This window comes from Camponotus vicinus, unplaced genomic scaffold (genome assembly GCF_025532165.1).
Source record: "Camponotus vicinus isolate PSW18456_S1 unplaced genomic scaffold, iyCamVici1.0 SCAF_11, whole genome shotgun sequence".
Taxonomy (NCBI): domain Eukaryota; kingdom Metazoa; phylum Arthropoda; class Insecta; order Hymenoptera; family Formicidae; genus Camponotus; species Camponotus vicinus.
In genome coordinates, this window is record NW_028141947.1 from 12,141,645 (window position 1) to 12,161,411 (window position 19,767).

At 31.3% G+C, this 19,767-nt stretch overlaps 1 protein-coding gene across 6 annotated transcripts; it reads left to right on the top strand.

Annotated features, from left to right (window-relative positions):
• The first annotated feature begins 165 nt into the window (after positions 1 to 165).
• On the top strand, positions 166 to 19,520 carry Dop (microtubule-associated serine/threonine (MAST) protein kinase dop). 6 transcript variants are annotated; one of them, XR_014435573.1, is made up of 23 exons: positions 1,167 to 1,799; positions 2,150 to 2,346; positions 2,459 to 2,538; positions 2,609 to 2,711; positions 3,036 to 3,117; positions 3,443 to 3,545; positions 3,623 to 3,846; positions 3,990 to 4,065; positions 4,136 to 4,366; positions 4,443 to 4,674; positions 4,753 to 5,087; positions 5,174 to 5,346; positions 5,434 to 5,504; positions 5,580 to 5,807; positions 5,940 to 6,167; positions 6,244 to 6,814; positions 7,116 to 7,300; positions 7,428 to 7,652; positions 8,092 to 8,420; positions 8,748 to 8,813; positions 9,140 to 9,632; positions 10,238 to 11,201; positions 18,101 to 19,520. XR_014435573.1 is itself a non-coding variant. In XM_083081072.1 (22 exons), the coding sequence occupies exons 2-22, from the start codon at positions 2,169 to 2,171 to the stop codon at positions 11,113 to 11,115; spliced, it is 5,091 nt and encodes a 1,696-aa protein (XP_082937198.1). In that variant the 5' UTR covers positions 166 to 308; positions 2,150 to 2,168; the 3' UTR covers positions 11,116 to 19,520. The 6 variants fall into 6 exon arrangements, 5 of the variants coding, with proteins under 5 accessions (XP_082937198.1, XP_082937200.1, XP_082937197.1 ...); XM_083081072.1 differs by lacking the exon at positions 1,167 to 1,799 and adding an exon at positions 166 to 308 and having other exon boundaries at positions 10,238 to 19,520; XM_083081071.1 differs by having other exon boundaries at positions 1,166 to 1,717; positions 10,238 to 19,520.
• Positions 19,521 to 19,767: the final 247 nt, after the last annotated feature.

A 19,767-nucleotide genomic window follows, 5' to 3' on the forward strand; every position in this document is an offset into this window, starting at 1 on the left:
AAAGTGTAATAATATATATTAGTTTGTAAATGAACAAATTCTAAAAATAAATGTAAGAATTCTATTTAAATCTAAATCCAAGGAGCAAAATATTAGCAATATGTTATTAATTAGCAATATGTTATTACTTTGTTTTATACATGTGTGGGATCAATCACGGACATCAAGTGAAGATCTATTTCCAAAAATCTCATTTTTTTGGAAGATTCAAAATGAGAGCTAAATGATAATAAGAATGATTAAAAAGGAATCATTTTCCAAAGTGAATAATTTTCGGCATCGAAATTTAAGTATCGGATAATGATCAGGTAAAGCTTGTTCATTCATTTAGATTTAAGTTCAAAATATGGAGGCTCATTTATTCAAAGAATAGAGATGGCGCAAAATATAAAATGAAAAAAGAAACTCTAGTTGATAGAATAAAGTCGATTAAAATATTATTATTATTTTTGCTATTTTGTTATTTATTAAATTTTTGCAGAAATCTTCGAAGAAATTTTCGTAGCGAGCATTATGCAAAATTTGGCTATTTGGGAGAGACTTTCGGAACTTGATTAATTTTTTAAAGTTGATAAAAAACGAGAAATGTTTAAAAGAAAATTTAAAAAAATCGAATTTATTTTCTAAATTAAATTTAAAATTTTTCTATTAAAAAAATATATAATTATATATATAATATTGGAGGGAGATTGTGAAAGATACAATTATCTTCAGAATAAAATCAATATTCTCTTCGTTTCTTCTTTTCTTTCACTCTGTTTACTTTGTTTCATACCTTAATTTATATTTTAATTATTTTAAATTCTTATAACCTTGCTTTGAGAATTTCTTTTCGATACGCGAGCATACAATATATGTATAATGTATTATTTTGAGTGCAAGAAAATATATTAACATATATATATATATATACACATATATATATAAATCATGTATGACATATAAATATATATAAAATACATTACACATATAAATATTACATGTCGAATAATAATTAAGAGGAACAAGTCTCTCTAAGGAAAACCTTCCGTAAGGTATAAAATGGCGAAATGCGACAGGTCCTCCATACAAACTATCATATATATATATATATATATGTATATACACATATATATACGCCATCGCGAGCTGTAAAAGGGCCCGCTAAAAGCTGCACATATGCGTGACGTGCGTCGCGACGTGTACATGTGCGTATATGTATACATGTACGTCTAACTGCGCGTGTGTGTGTGTACGTTCTCATGAATCACCTCGGGATCCACAGTCGCCTCTCTCCTGTCGTTCCGTTAATTGAAAAATCTCTCTCGCGCCGACTAGTACGATACAGTGAATGAAATGCGAGACGTAGCCCCGGGGATACGCTTTAGGGACGCTCGCTTTCGAATTTTGGGAGAGTTCTGACAATGAGAATCGCTGCTAGAAAAGATGGCTCTGGCGGCCGGTAATCGCGTCCCTTCGATCGTCGTCGTCGCGTACACCTAGTGCGTGCCTCCCCGCGTCCTCGTTGCCTCCTCTCCTTGGAGGATCCTCCTTTATCCGTCATCGCGTTACCTCGACGAGCGTTCGTTCGTCCCAAGGCTCATCCTCGCTTATTCTCTTCGTGACCGTCCCATCTAACGATGCGTCTTCGTGTGACATTCTTGGAGAATGTCAACTCTGAATTGCTATTTGTCGGTAGCGACTGTCATCCGGAGGGTCTCTCGAGGGTGTTGAAAGCGTAAGATAGAGAAGGAGAGAGGATTCCGGTGTTTCGTATCCGTTTGTCGTTGTCTTCTTCCTTTCACCAAGCATCCCGAAAGGTGTGTTGTCGCGAATGCAATTGTGTATTCAGTTGTCTAGTTCTGTAAATTTCAAAGTTTTTTTGTGATTATCGTCGAGAAATTGTTCCGAATTACATAGATCTCTTTGTATGTCTTTCAACTGTATGTTTTTGCATTTTTAAACAAAATAATTGTATGTGCAATTTTAGAGAGAGAAATGAACTGTGGAAAATATAATTGAAAAAAAAAATAGATTTATTTATTTTGACAAATAAATTTACCTGATTATTATGTGAATATTTGAAATTATTTTGACTATTGTAACTCTTGTCATAAATGTTTATTGATTTCTGCTTTACTCATGAAAGTATATTTTGCTTACCGAATAGAAACACAGTGAATTAAATCATGGATCAGACAAAAAATAGACCAAGTAGACCACGATTGCGATCACACGGCAACTCTGCTAGAGTGCTTGTGTTTGATCAAAATGAAACGGAGGAAACTGCCAGTAATATAGAAACAGAAGTGCATAAACGTCCAATCCCATCAAAGGTGGAAAGCAAGGAAGCTCCAGTTCGGCCTGGTAAATAGAAAAAAAGATTCCATATTTCATATTAACTATAAACCTTGCTTTGTGTGTCTACAAAATAATTTATTTTACCATATATATATACATTAAAATTATATTATTTTAGTTAGCGGAGAGTTGTCAAATCTTGTTCGCATGAGAAATTCTGCAATTGGGAAGTCAGCACCTTCTCTTTCAGTTCATGTGGTTAGTATATATTGAATAGTCAATTAGACAAGATGATTTATTTATATACTTGGTGATAATATTTTTCCAGCGTGACTTCAACATTCCTCGTCGTGCTGCTAAAGCTGCTCATCGCAAATCTTTAATTTCAACCACATCACCTACTTTACCACGTTGCCATTCACCTTTATCAGGTATATAATTTCTATTAATGATTGTTTCTATTTTTTTTTTCAAATTATACCTTTCTGATCAAATTTAAAAGATTAGCAATATTTTAAATACATATACACAATACATTTGATTTTGTTAGTTTAGAATACATAAAAAAACTTTTTATCCTTACATATATAGTATCCTTAATATAAATTAGAATTTCAAGAAATTCTGCAATCCTGGCATATAATTATAAATTTTGCTTATATTTATACTAGGAAACATTATCTTCTTATATTTTTACTTGATTATTTACTGACAATAGCAAGTTAATTTTTTCTACTGCTTATTTCCCGATATAGCATTCGTCCCGATTGTAGGCAGTCCCCTAGAGAGTCCTAGGATGTCATCCAGTCCACACTTTGCTTTTGCTCCAATTAAAAGGTACTTATTTCACACTTTACTGTTTGTCTCAGGACATTTAAATTAGTTTGATCTGATTGCTCAAGGTAAGGTGTCATCACTGTAAATGATATAACTTTTGCGTGTTATAAATAGAAAAAAAAAATGGTGATACAAAAACTTTATTATGCAAAGTCCATGAAGAAATATAAGAGTTTAATAAAGAAATGCTTGTAAGTTTTTTTTATATAACACAAGTATCAAGGTTTTATGGGTTTTATAATTTTATATTGAGTTTTTTTAATTCTTTAATTTGTACAAATTTTGTAAAAAGTTATTATTAAATAAATATTACGACATATTTAAGAATTGGCGGAGGTGCTACAGGAACTGGCGATGGTAGAAGATGGTCAGTTGCTAGTTTGCCATCCAGTGGCTATGGAACAACACCTGGTTCCAGTAATGTTTCGGTATGGTTGATTGGTATGCATTGGGCATGCTGTTCGCGCTAATCGCTAATCATAATACGTCATTTGTATTCTATCAGTCACAATATTCGAGCCAAGAACGTTTGCATCAACTGCCAAATGTTCCAACTAAGGACGAATTGCGTATGTTGTCTTGCCATTTTTCCAAGCCTGGGACACCATGCTCTTCACATCCGGGCTTCCCTGGTTCTAGCATATCTAGTATTCCAGGCAGCGCGTCTCTTAGCCTTGAAGAAGAGGGCTGTCGATCGCCTTTACATCGCCCACGTTCTCGAAGTTTGAGGTATATCACTTGGAAAATTTTTCTTATGCATATACGATATAATTTTTCAATATATTTATAATAGTTATTCGATAATTCTTGATTGACTAAAAGTAAATTGGATACAAATGTATTAATTGTTCATAATTTTTGTACAATTGCAGTAGTCCAAGTCGATCACCTGTTCTTGATAGTGAAATTGTTATGATGAATACCTTATATAAAGAAAGATTTCCAAAGGTACTATTAATCATTGACTAAAAGTTTTTGTTATATAGTATTATATCAATCGCAATAATTACATTTTTAGGCAACACAACAAATGGAAGAACGACTGACTAATTTTATTAATGAGAATAAAGAGATAGATGAATATGAAGTAGTGGCTAATATGACGCAAGATTCATTACCAATTTTACGTTTTGTACATCACCAAGTAATCGAAATGGCCAGAGACTGCTTACAAAAATCTCAGGAAAAATTAATTACAACGAGATACTTTTACGAGATGAGCGAAAATCTGGAACATCTTTTAATGGAAGTATGTATATAAAATATAGATTGTGTGATTTTATTAAGACATATTTATAACTACTTCGTTTCTTTCTTTCTTGCAGACAAAGGATAAATCTTTGGAGGCTGCAACGAGATTAACAGGATTAATAAAAAAACTTTTATTAGTTATATCGCGACCAGCTCGTTTACTAGAATGTTTGGAATTCGATCCCGAAGAATTCTATCATCTGCTTGAACAAGCAGAGGGTCAAGCTAAAGTCAATGCAGGAATAAAAACTGATATTCCTCAATACATTATTACTAAACTCTCCTTAAACAGAGATCCTATATCTGGTATATACTTTTTGCTATTTTTAAAATATAATACATTTATAAGTATAAGCTATTATTGAAATATTGAATCTTTTGTAGAATTGCAGGAAGATTTGAATAAATTGGAAGATTCTGCAAGTTCTAGCGACAGTAATCTGCAAGTAACATCGAGTCCAAATAAAGATGATGATAAGTGTCAGCGCATTCCATGCGAAAATGACTATGAAGTATTGAAACTTATTAGTAATGGCGCCTATGGTGCAGTCTATTTAGTTAAAGAAAAGATCACTCGACAAAGATTTGCCATGAAAAAAATTAATAAAAATAACTTAATGTTACGAAATCAAGTAGAACAAGTGTTTGCCGAAAGAGACATAATGAGCTTTACAGATAATCCATTTGTAGTTTCTATGTACTGTAGTTTCGAAACTAAGGTACGCACAGATTTTATTATTAATATTTCACAATATAATAGTATCTCATAATATATTCTAAATTATTAAAAAATGCTTTTTTTCAGAAACATTTATGCTTAGTAATGGAATATGTAGAAGGAGGAGATTGTGCGAATCTTTTAAAAAATATTGGTCCACTGCCACCAGATATGGCAAGATTTTATTTTGCAGAGACTGTTTTGGCTGTCGAATATTTACACAGTTATGGCATTGTACATCGGGATTTAAAGCCTGATAAGTAAGATATCATTGCATAAAAAACTGATAAAAAGATATATTGAATACTAAAAAATACAGGTGATAATGAATTATTTTTTTTTAATAGTTTGCTTATCACTGCCCTGGGACACATTAAGCTTACTGACTTTGGCCTTAGTAAAATGGGTTTAATGTCCTGTAAGTGTGAAAAAATACTTCAATCATATAACGTAAGTAAAAACAAATTAAATGATCGTTCATGTATAATTCCAGTGGCAACAAATCTCTATGAGGGCTATATCGATCGAGACACGCGACAGTTTTCGGACAAGCAAGTATTTGGTACACCGGAGTACATCGCTCCAGAAGTTATATTACGCCAGGGTTATGGTAAACCAGTCGATTGGTGGTCCATGGGTATCATATTGTATGAATTTCTGATCGGTTGTGTTCCGTTTTTTGGCGAAACACCTGAAGAATTATTTGCTCACACAGTAAATGGTAATTTTTTTCAATTATTGATAATTTGATATTGAATATTGAATATTTAAAATTGATAAACTGAAATGCATTTGGATATATTTTTTCATAAGTATAAATATCGCGATAGATAATTCAAGTTATAATTCCTAGATGATATTGAATGGCCGAACGAAGATGACTGGCCTGTTCAACCCGAGGGAAAAGACATTATAACGGCACTTCTCCACCAGAATCCTAGAGATCGATTGGGGACTGGTGGGTCGCATGAAGTCAAGGAGCATCCATATTTTTATGGAGTAAACTGGAATAGTTTACTTAGACAGAAAGCCGAGTTTGTGCCGCAGTTAATTAATGATGAGGATACAAGCTATTTCGACAGTAAGTATTTAGAGACATATCATTATAATATTAATTGCACATTGCTAATTATATGTTTTTTTTTGTAATATTTCAGCTCGTATGGACAGATATAATCATGACTTGGGTGATGACACAGACGACACCGACGATTCTCCTTTATTCGGATCGTTCTCCTCTTATTCGCCTCAATCGCGTAAGATCTCGCAGACACGCCCGCCCCAGCTTAATCCTGACGCAGACGTGGACGTTTCTAAAAAACAATTGTTCCGCACCGAACTTGAAGGCACGTTCGCGCAATTATCTCTTGGATCAAATTCATCATTGGTCACGCCACCGCCATCCAAACTGGCCGATCCTCAATCCACACAATCGTCCGAGAAGCATCGGACGCCCCTCTTATCCGTAAAGAGCAATTCTTACGCCGAAAATCAAAAAGCCGACAAATTAAACATAATGTCGTCATCCTGTACGACTTCATCGAGCAACGAGTCTCAGCTTACAATTGTTAAAGGCACTCAAGCGGAAGGAGCATCGATTAACTTGAGCACGCCCGATTCCTCGCAAACCGAGTCTGAAGATATTAGTCCTCAGATCCAGAGAAAACGACACACGCACTCTCGTGATAAGCTGCCCAGGTTCAGTATATCCATTGATGATGAACACATGTGAGTCATTCAGCCACATTCTCGCAATAATACAATTCTAGTTTACTCTCTTCTATTAGTTTCAACTCTCATACACATTTTTAGCTTATAACTTTAATTTATATACACTTTATAATTTTATTTCACACATATTAAATTTTATATATATATATATACATAATTCTCATTTTTAATTTATAACTTTAATTTGTGTGTAAAACTACCCTCATACATGTATGTGTATATATTCACGATTCATCTAGTTTAATAGACAATTATATTGCATCTAATATTAATAAAAAACAATAACTTTTTATTATAGGTTGGATCTCGCAGCGGCGAATAAAGATGCAGCAGAGGAGAGCAAACATAACTCCAGTACTGATTCTTTCGAGTCCTTCAGTATTGTACCGATGTTACCATCTGCCCGACAAAAATCTCGCTCCGTTATAAAATCCGCCTCGACCAGTGGGCTTTCATTAGTGATTCCGACTAGTGACTTTGCCTGTATGTTTCTAATATATATATATATATATTAGAAACATACAGGCAAAGTCTAATATATATATATATATATGCATGTGCAAAGCAATATAAAATATGATTTTTTTATTTGAAATATATGTTCTTTTAGACGACGCACCACTGAACGCTCAACCTATCGAATCGCCTGGTGGATCGTCAACCGCGTCTTCGAGGGATACCTCTCCATGCCGTGAGCTGAGCCCTCTCGTGACTAGTTTAAAACCACCTATTATCATTCGTCGAGGTCCATGTGGTTTTGGCTTTACTGTACACACCATCAGGGTGTATTACGGTGACAGCGATTTCTACACTATGCATCATCTAGTAATGGCAAGTTACAACTCAATATTAAATAATTTTTTATTAATATGAAAAAAACGTTATAAGTATACTATAAACACTACATTAATTATTAATTATAAAAATTCATTGTTCTTATTATACAAAACTTACTGATTATCGTTTATATTTTATCCTTGAAATTATACCGGATCAACTTATATATACAACTCTACAATGCTATTATTTATTCTGTTATTTAATTTTTGATTATATTTTTATATTTCAATATATATTAAATTGTTATTTGAGTACTATTATTATGATGTTGCATTTTATCCCTATATGTATTTTTATATCTCTAATATATTTTATTTTTATATATTTCGCTTTTATTTTGTTTATGTTAAATATATTTTTTTATTTTTTCTGTTCAATCTTTGTTTTATTTCTTTATTTTAATCTTTGTTTTGTTATTGCCTTTTCTTAGGAAGTCGAGCAATCCAGCCCGGCATTCGAAGCTGGTTTGAGACCGGGCGATCTGATAACACACATAAATGGTGAAGCAGTACAGGGTCTGTATCATACTCAAGTTCTGCAATTGATGTTAAGCGGCGGTGATCATGTGACGTTACGTAGTACACCGTTGGAGAATACTAGTATCAAAACAGGTGGTAGAAAACGCGATCTCGCTCAGAGTAAACTGGCGCGCCGGACGCTACACAAACAACGAAAGCAAAAGCGGGATCACTCGGACAAGAAACGGAAAACGTCGCTGTTCAAAAGGATAAGCTCCAAACGAGCGAGCGTAGAGATGCAACAGGTATACTGGGGGGAATTTTCGCATTTTCGTTAATGGCATTGATGCTAAATGCTATCTTATGATGTTTCACAATATCTATATTTTAATGAAACTCACTTATTGTCATATACAAGTGAGCGCAATATGTTTAATATATTTTTGATGTTAATATTAATTTTGCACAGCAAGATGCGTACACATTTATTCTCTCTACATGCTATTGCAAACAAAAACAAAGTTTTAAAGCACACTAGCATATACATATATGTGTAGCACTATATATATATACACACACATATACACACACGCGCAAACACGCAATTACGTTAAGTGCATTTTCTTTTGCAGCCGTTAACTATCAGTTGTCCATTGTCAGCACCCATTTTGTCCAGCGACAGCAAACCTCCACTTATGGTATGATTTTTTATACATTTGTTGGGCTTTTCCGTCGATCTTCTCGCTGATATCGTTTTTGTTGTTATTTTGTTAAACAACATGTATTTCTTCTGTGATTACACAGCTTTCGAATGGCTAATCCACACTTGGCAAATAATCTTTATTGCGTTTACAAGACTTTATACAACACTCATAATTGCCAGTTATTGTTAAGTAATAGGTAAAATTATCATATTATCATCAGTGGGGCAGATTTAATCGACTCGTTGATAAAGGAAAGATGACGAGGGAAATTTTGGAATTTTTCGCATTATTAATCAGGAATATCTTATCTGAAATTTCAGATGGCCGCTGGTATCTGCTCACCCTCTATGGTTACGCCTAGTCGATCGTTTCAGTCGTTCACTCGCTCGCAAGAAGCGTCATCGTACTTTACGACATGTTCAAAATCCGTTTGCAGTCCGTCTCCGCCGACGAGTCGTATTAGCTCGGACTCTTATCATTCTACCGGAAACACGAGTCCATGTTCGAGCCCGAACTCTTCCTCATCCCCAGGCTCTAATACGTCCGCGGGCAATCTGTCGGGCATCTCGAACCAGTCGCATTACCAGCGTCCGAGCACGCTTCACGGTCTCAAACACAAGTTGCACACAGCCGCGAAGAATATTCATTCGCCAAATCGCAGAAAATCCGTAGGTCATATACCTTTGTCGCCGTTAGCTAGGACGCCAAGTCCATCACCAATACCTGCTAGTCCGACAAGAAGCCCAAGCCCCTTAGCATTTCCTACGGGCCATCAACCGGGTAGTTCCAACACTACGCAGTCGTATAGTCCAGGTATTAAAAATATAAATAATAATTACACAATTTTTAATTACATTCTGACTATATCGTAGCGATTGTGTGAATCACACTTTTATAATTTTTTATGGCGTCCAAATATGGATAGAATATATATCTTTTATTTAATTCATATTATATGAATGATGAATATATAAGTGCAGATTAAATATGTATAATAACATTGTCAACCATATAAGTTTCAGTGCGTTTTATAGTAATCGAGGTGTTAAAAGTAAACATACAGGGTGTTTAGAAAGTTGTTATACACCTGTTACTATTTAATTAATAATATAAGAGTGTAAAATCTTGAAACTGCTTAGAGATTTTATCAGATAAATATCATCAGAAGAATTGAAAATTTTCGATAACAAAATTAGACGAATTAAGAGTTGTTTACATGCTCATGGAGATTCCATTTCCAATATTTTTTGTAAAGAAAGATTTGCTAATAATGTTTGATAAGTTTTTTTTTCAATAAATGAAATGGGTGTATAATTAGTTTTTGAACACTCTGTATAAGAGATATCATTAATAGTATGTTTGATTTTTCCATTGAGTAAAAATAATGTGTCTTAATGATTTTATTGCCCTCTCTCCAGGAGCATGTTTATCGACACCGAATAGTCAGAAAAAAGGATACGGTCGTCCCAAGTCTGCTGAGCCAGGTTCACCGTTACTTCGACGAGCGCTCAGCCCTGATCGACTTCACCCGCGCTCAGCGGAGAACAAAACGTCGATATCGCCGTTAGCGAATACTGTGGTGAAGGTAACTCCACGCGTGACTATCGCGCAATCGTCTCACAACAACAACGAAACATCGGACGAATCGAGTGATAATTTCAAGGAAGGCAATGAAGGCGCAAAGGGCGAGAAGAAAGTACCAAGCGAGCAGAAGGCAGATTATTCCAAATTAACTCATAGCATATCCATTAATTTAGGGAATGTAGGTATGTCAAATTCCTGTGGTAGCACGCAATTACCGCGAATAGCCGAAGAAAAGGACTCGCCGACAGGCACTAAGAGCGATGACTACTCATCATCGAAAGAAATCGATCCAGAAAAAAGCGAAAAGCAGTCTGCGATGTCTTGTAGCAGTGATCAGTCCGCGGAAAAAGCTCAGAGCAACGAACGTCAAAGTAAAGCTGTCACCGGCAGTAAAATATCGCAATACAATAAAAAAGAGGAAAATGTTCAATCAAGTGTTTCACAATCAAGCACGCAGCAAATAACCAGTGTCACGAATTTACCGAAGAACTTAGATCAGAGACATTATCAAACCAGTGAAAAATCTATTATTGGGTCACTATCGCATAAGCCATTTACTGTCGAGCAAAAAAGTACTGGTAAAGGCAATATAGAGGTTCATCAAGATGGTAAAAAGATGCTCAAAAGATACAAGGCCGACTTTGGCGATAACGCTTATTCGAGCACGCATGAAAGCAGCGCTGCGTCAGGAAGAGAGAAGAAGAACAATTAATTCCGCATTTTCCGAATAAATTTAACGAAATGTCGGCCGCTTGTAGCTGGGAGTTTTGGATTACCTGTGTGTTAATCAAATGAGAAGTAAGTTATCCCTCGCAGGATTTAAATCTAATAGCTATGAGACGCTAATGATCATATGAGAGATAAGAGACTAATCAAAAACAAAGAGAAAGAAATTCAAAAAAGCAAGGAGGAAAAGAATAAAAGATCACTGGTTTTGAATTTATAGCTTTATGGAATTTCTATATTCAAACCTATAGGCTTCCGTCAAATAAAAATACCTGAAAGCAATTAAAATACTGATATATATTTCCGAGAGGTTTTATTCTATTTCCATAAAATATATCTGTTTGTTATACAAGATATACCACATACAAAAACCTTTCAACAAATAATACACAGATAAGAGATAAATTATTTTAATTGTCCAAACAAAAACTCAAAATAATATTACTAACTTGAAATCACAAAACTGCTATTAAAGTTGCTCTTTAACGATTAGATGATTGGAGTGATTTTATGCTTCGGGCTACAGTATTTACACGATCTCATTTATATTTATATTTAAATATTAACACGTGTGTGTGTGTGTGTGTGTGTGTGTGTGTGTGTGCGCGCGTGCGTGCGTGCGTGTGTATGTGCGTGTGTGTATGTGTAGTTAATGTAATATTCAATAGTTCTCGCATATAACATCCCGTGTACGTGGAATAGAGTGTTTATTTTTAGAGAGAGAGAAAGAGAGAAGGAGAAGAAATGAAGAAAATATATGACACTATTTTGTTGCGATGGTTTATGTAATATACAAGATGATTCCGTTGCGCACAATTGTGAGATTACAAAGCGGTAATATATTCATTAACAAAACGAATGTACTCATGAATTAATATATTTTATTTATCTATTTGTGTACATATAGTTTGATTGCACCAAGTGCAAGAAATATATATTTTTTTTATTCTATGAAATATATTTTCTGCATTTGGTGTGTGTGTATATATGTGTGTGTGTGTGGTGTGGTGTGTGCGTGCGTGCGTGCGTGTGCGTGCGTGCGTGTGCGTGTGTGTGTGTTTGTGTTTGTGTGTGTGTGTGTTTGTGTATGTATGTATGTATATATGTATGATGTGTATAGAATTACAAATGCGGATGAATGAATACAACGTATTCAATAATTTTTTCGTTAAATTTGTTTCTATATTGTTTCTATATTTGTCTATAATATGTTAAATCTATAATTTGTGATAATATTTGAAACATAGTCTACATACATAATATTTTTATATTACTATATAGAGTATTTCATAATAGAACTTACTTCATTGATGAGTGGAAGACATAAGAACAATGAAAAAATTCACCATTGGATTGAAAACTCATTCATATCAACATATACAAAACAAAATACATATACAAAATTATCAAGGAATCTGATAAAAATCTGAAATTTTTGAAAAATTGAAAAACTATATATATGACAATTGTAAGCTTGCATGATTGTAGATATTTTAAGCACTTTCTATAAATGCAAACAGCTACACACACATAACTGGAATATAAAATTGGCTATAATTGAAAACAAGATCAAATATATAAAAAGAACATATATTTATGTAAACTTTTTTTATTATTTTTATATCTCGTTCATCGCTGAAATAAGTTTCATATGTTATGAAACGTTCTATGTATTTTATATACAGAGTGCCCTTTTTATGGAAACAGTTGTGTATCTTAAATTTAACATCATACAAAGAAATGTTTCAGACGAAATTTATAGGGTTTTAAGGGGCAAAAAAGTTGATAATCTTAATTTTTAGTTACAGTAATTAGTTACAGTAATAGTTTTTTAAGGTCATGTGAAAGAAAAATATATAATTGCTTATTGCAAATTGCACGTTTTTTTCTTAAAAATATAATATCTATTTTTTACATCAATTAATTCTTCTCAGTATTTTGTATACATAAAGATAAGTAAAATCATAAATAATTTACGAGATATTTATAAAAATATGAATATTTTACGAGATATTGTTCATAGTTTATATAAAATTAATATATTTTATATAAATTATATAAAATTTATATATTTATATATTTATAAATTTTATATAAAATTCTGCCAAATTAAGATATATAAAATATCTTTTAAATTATTCAATTCCATCCTATAATTTTTATAATTTTTTTCGAATATTGCGAGGAATCGATTTATACAAAAAAAATTCATATGTGGTATTCATTTAAAAAAACTGGATTAATCTTCACATGACTTTGAAAAATCTTAGTTAAAATTATATCAATTTGTAAATGTTATCTTATGTTAGTGTTCAGCATTATTATAACATTGAGCTAAACTAGTATTTACATTTCATATAAATCAATAGTTAATCAATAGTTATTATAGATTCTAATAAACTAGATGAGTAAAAGCATGAAATGTAATCAAATAGAAAACTTTGTTTCATTGAATCTTAATTAAAAGTTATCAACTTTTTTCTTCCTTGAAACCCTATAAATTCTGTCTAAAGCATTATTTTTTTCATGATGTTAAGCTTAGGAGATATACAGCTGTTTCCATTAAATAGGAGATCCTGTATATATGATTTCTAATTCGAATATTTTCTGTATTGCATTATGACATATAAAATTAATGATTACATCATACACTTTTCGGCTAATCTTTAGTAACATTTTACAACTACAAACTTTAAATACGAGTAAATGCTTGCGCCGGTGTTTATCAGTCATTATAACACTGAGATAAACTAATATTAATATTTTATGTAAGTCAATAATTTAGTATTTTATGGATATTAATAAATTAGATTAGTAGAAGTGTGTATGTAAATGTAATCATAAATAGAGAACTCCGTCTCTTTGAAAGAGAAAAAGAGAGAGACAAAAAAAATTCTTTCATAATTTATAAATGATCTAAAGTGAATTTAAAAGAGTACATATATTACAAAAAAGAGAAATGTGATTGGTGCTTATACATTCGTATAATTCAAGTATCTCGTAACTGCTTAAATATATAACTGCATAACAAACGTTTTCATTTACACGTCAAAAATCATACATATATATATATATAGTACAGATATTGCTCAGTGGCATAGCAAAATCAAACATTTATCGCTGCGGAAACATCTTGCATACTTTATATTATAGAAACAACAAAAATATATTGAAGATTGACGCTTGGTATGCATTCGTGATTCATTAAATTTTTAATACTATAATCAGTTTTTATTAATTTATGTATAATTTGTAATATATTGTACATGTGTATTATATTGTGTATAATTACAATTTTTTAATCGAGAAAATGCTTTCATTGGAATATTTAGCGCTATTTCTGTTATACTTAATTGAACTTTGATTTATCTTTGCTCGTTGTTACATCTACAAAATGCTACAAAAAGAAAAAAAACAAAAAAGAAAAATGATAAAGGGAAAAAGCTTGCTTTACAACTTTGCAAAAAATATATTTTATCTCTGTCGCGAGGTACACAATCTCGTTCACATTATATGGTGATTTCATATCTGTAATTTTTATCATAACTTTGTTAGCATGATAGTGTCCTATCAGCTAAAAATTAATCGTTAATTCTGTAATTAATAATAGCATGCGCTAACATTTGTGAAATTGTTAGATTTTTATAATGAGCTATATAATTAATATGATTGCAGATTCTACTCATGAATAGAACTAGATTGTCAGAGTAGATTTTATTGATGATTAATAGGTTATTTATTAATAGATTTTGTTAATGATTATCATTATTACACACATTGAGTGAATTGCTATGATGCATACTTTACCCAGCGTTCTATACTGCTCTGTTTTAACAGACAAACATTTGCTATTTAGTAGTATAAAAGTTCGAAAAAATAAAAAGGTTTTGCAAGATATTTAAAATCCTTTTCACCTTTTATTTAAGATTTTACATCATATATTTATTATGGTTTTTATAATAACATCAGGTATTCTGTTATAAAAACTATAATAAAATGATGAATGTAAAAAATATCATTTATATCACGGTGAAACATCCCAGCATTTTTTAAAATATAGAATAAAAAGTCTAAAGTTGTCTTTCGTAAAGATTATTTTTCGAACTTTTATACACATATAAAAAAATTGGTTTGTATAAATTCGACTGATTTCATTAAAAGAGGTGTAATTGCACTTTTTCGATACATCATAACGCTTAAGAAAAAAGGGAATTTAGAAAGGTCATTGTTACATTATTTTTCTTTTGTGTTATTTTTTCCTATTGTCAACCGTTCTCGAGAAGATCATGCTGGATGATCGTTCTAAGATCGATCGGTTACATAAGATGAATCATCTAACTTAATCATCTTAAATTATGTAAACTTCATTGTATTTCAAACAAAATTCGCATGGTATCAAAAAAAAGCGAACAGTACAGTAATGCGTTTTATCTATTTTTTTTTCTTTTTTTATGAAAGTTATTTTCAGTTTTTTTAGAGTACTCGACATTCTATTTTAAAATTCAAGAAGAATATGGAACGTTAGGTGAAAAAAATGCGTACTAGATATGCATAGAATCTCTCAAGTATATCGCGCCATTTACTAATAATTTTTTGAAGTCACTTGGAGGTAATTAAAAATTTTAATATCAAAATGTTCAGGTCATAATTTATAAAACTTTTAGACTTTTAAACTGCTACCATTATTATCATCATCATAGTATTTGATAGATTAATTATGTGCGAGAAAATAATGTTTTTGTTCTCCATTTTCTAACTATTATAGAGCAAAAATAATAAGAATAATGAAAAGTAAATAAAAAGTAATTGAAAAATAATTTAACAATTTTTGTGAAAGTCGCTAAGAATTTCTTCAGATCGGAATTTCGAAATGAGTGTACGATTTCGTACAATTTTTCAACTTTTTGTGCGAAAAAGCTTAATTCATATCAATGCTCTTAGCATATAATTATACGGTTCCACATGTGAATTTGCAATTGTTCCCGCGAAGTGAGGTCCGTGATAACACGTATGTTAGTTGCATCCAATTTGAATTTTTCATTATTTGAATTTTTTGCATGAACTTTTGTTAATGACATTTTAATAAACAAGGAACGATAGTTAAAAATATTACACAATCTCGTAGAGATTCTTCCGAATTATATATCAAAGTTATTAAGAAAAAGTATAGTACTGTAAAGATTTATTACAAAATTATACAATATTCTATATGTATATATAATTATAAATTGTAGATATATATAAATTATATAATTATATATGGAATATTGTAATGACAAACTATTTCTTCTAAAAAAAATATGAACATTATTCCTTTAATTATTTTTCAATTATTCTTAATATTCTTCTTATATAAGCAGACAAAGGGTACATAAAAGAAAAAGAACATGGCTATTTTAATCATATTTTATTTTTTTGAAAAATTTATAAAAGTGAAAAAAATTACTTCTCTCATAATCCGTATATAAATATATTAAAATTTTTGATTATATTTTTGATACATAGTTATATATAAGTTTTTCCTGGGTTTATTACAAATTATCAGAGTTTCTATATTTAGATATTAATATTTTCACCTCTAAATGACGACAGAAATTTTTTCTAAATCTTAATAGAAGAGAGATCTAAAATATTCTGTGTACGTATATATATATATATATATATATACACACACACACACACACACACACAGAGAGAAAGAGAGAGAGAGAGAGAGAGACATGTATGCTTACGTATACGTGTATGTATAATATTACTGATTAATGGCATGAAAGATTCTATTTATTAGTAGAATAAAATATCTATATTTAAAAAGTCTCTTTTTGTCTATTATCGCAGAATTTGGAAGTTGGTTTTTTTATACGGCCTGAGGTAATGTCAGTTTTACATTTACTGATTTATCCTGTAGTCCGTCCAATTATACGAATGTTAGCGCTTATTTTATGTGACTTTGCTCATAACAGTAAAGTTTAAAAAAATGTCCATATTGCTCATTAATTAAATAAAATGCGAAACGTTTACTGTGCGATAATATTAAGCTCCTATATAGATGTAAGAATATTTAAGATGAACATGTGTGTGTATGTATGTCAAGCACCTTGAGCAAGCAATTTGGAGTTTTAAAGCGACTTTCAAAACGCATTCAACGAAATGTGTTTTCTGTTAAGTTTGTTTTTAAATTTTCATCTCATATTCAATCTCGACATATGTATACATACTATATATTTGTTTTCGGGAATATATTTGTACGTTCAAGTTTCGTGTTAATTTAATATTTGTTTATGAATTTATAAATTTTTAATTCTATTAAAGTAAAATGTTTTTACAATTTTTTCTTTTCGCTTTAAACGTCTCGAGATAAACTAATTAATGTATTTGGAAAATCTCATTGTGTCTCCATAATACATTATGTAAGTTGATTTTGAATTTATATTAAACTAAACGAGAAGTGATGTCTAGCTTTAATTAAATTATTCGTTAAACATTTTCGTACAAAATTCTCTGATTATCATACATAATGTTTTGCATCTTCGTCTTATTCGTGCATTGTATATGTATTGAATTATATTGATATAATAGAATCTCGTTAATTTTGAAATATATGAGGAATAAATATCTCGGATATACGAATAACAAATTTTTAGGAAACAAAGATTACGGAAAATCCTATGTTTATGAAGAAATAAATGTGAAAATGTATCGAAATTAATGGAACCAAAGTTAAGGAAATTACTAACGTTGATATTTGTTATGTCTAGTTAAGGCTCAGTGTAAATTTTTGCAATTAAAACGTAGCTAAATTTTACTGAATATGCTTCGCGAGCCATATTTATTATAATAAGAAAAATAACTAGAAAATTTTATGTATAAACTTATGGAATTCATTTGTTAGCAATATTATTTTTATTGTTAATAGAAATTATTTTAATGAATTATTGATCGAGTCATTTTCATTTATTACTGTTATATAGCTTCTGTCCAGATGTTAGCTAATTTATTAGCAGAAGACGGAGAAAAGTGAATAAGGTGTGAGAAAAAAAGAGCGAGGGAAAACAGGAGTGAAGAAGGGGAAGGAAGTGAGAAGAAAGAAAAGAAAGAAGAAAGAAAAGGAGAATAGAGTAAGAACGCGAATAATGACGCATCGTTACGAATTTAGAAGTTTGCGTGTGTATATGTGTGTGTATTCGACCTAAGTATTTCGCTATCCCAGTGTCGCAAACGTAGCGCCTTAAAACGATTAGATGATCCCCTTTTGAATGTAACACAATTATAATCAGAAAATTAAGTCCTAAGATATAGTAATAAAGGAAATGCTGGATGTTTCCGCATAAATTTTTTTCGCGTATAATGTAGGTAATAATATGGAATAGTTAATGTGTTTACATAGGCTGTCATAGTTATAGCGTATATAGCGTATATGAGTTATTATATATTATAAACGAAGCATTATTGTTATTTCTTTTTGAGTCTCGCTTAGAAAGAGAGAAGGATTTAATCAGTTTTATCGTCGTCATATGCTTAAATATATAAGCGACACCATCATAATCGATATGAGATGAGAAAAAATGGACGCCGATTTTTAATATTGTATGTGAATTTCTTCTCGTAAGAGCCAATCTCTCTCATAGACATTAAGAGTGAACTCGAAGCGTATCTAGTAATCGTAGTTGACGAAAATATTTTATCGCGAATATGTAAGTATGTGTGTGCACGTGCGAAAAATTGATTTGCATCGAATCGAAATTTTTTCCGCGATCTCAAATAAGAATTGAAATCTACCAAAAGTGAGATGCGACCACTTTGTTGAGAATTGACGAATTCTGTGTAAGAATGTAATAATAATAATTCCATAATTCGTAGAATCTACCTTAGATGCGATTTAGATAATTAGAGTAAATTAACGATTATGGACTTACTTTCCTTCTCGCACTGCATATAATTGTTAGATACATTGTTTTATTACTCTTTATGTTGGTTGTGCTGCGTGGAGGGAAGAAAAGGGAAGGAAATGGAGCAAGAACGAGTTATTGTTTTTGCAAAGAAATCTTATTTTTTTTCTTTCACTTTCCTTTTTTCTGTCAATTATATAACACATAACGAATGTTAAGGACGAATGTTAACAAGTTTTTATTCGGCTCTTCTGTTTGCGTGTATTCGGCTGCTTGAAGAAAAAAGCGTCAGCTGCATGCCCTTTTGTATTATTATTAACGAGAGCAGAGATTGTACTAGAGTGTGATTGTAATAAGATTCGGATTTGTATAAATATCAATGATTTACTGATCGTCTCGAATCCGCCATTGCTTGATTTAATAATCCGGTTTACTTATTATTAATTTTGTGCGTGTATTTTTCTTATTATTATCTTATTATTATTAAATGCACTATTTTATACTTCCTTTATCATTATGTAACAATCTGTGTGATATGTGCAATACATTGCTTGATATTTCAGCACGAATAGGACTCTCCGAGAAGTCTGATATTACTATTCGTCTGTGTCAACGTTTGCATTCCTTGATATGCAAAGATATCGGAAACAAAACACGCAGTGTCTAGACTTTTAGAGGAACAAAAAATATTTGATTTCAATCTATCTAAATTACACTAGTTTTTTATACATACATACATGTATGTGTGA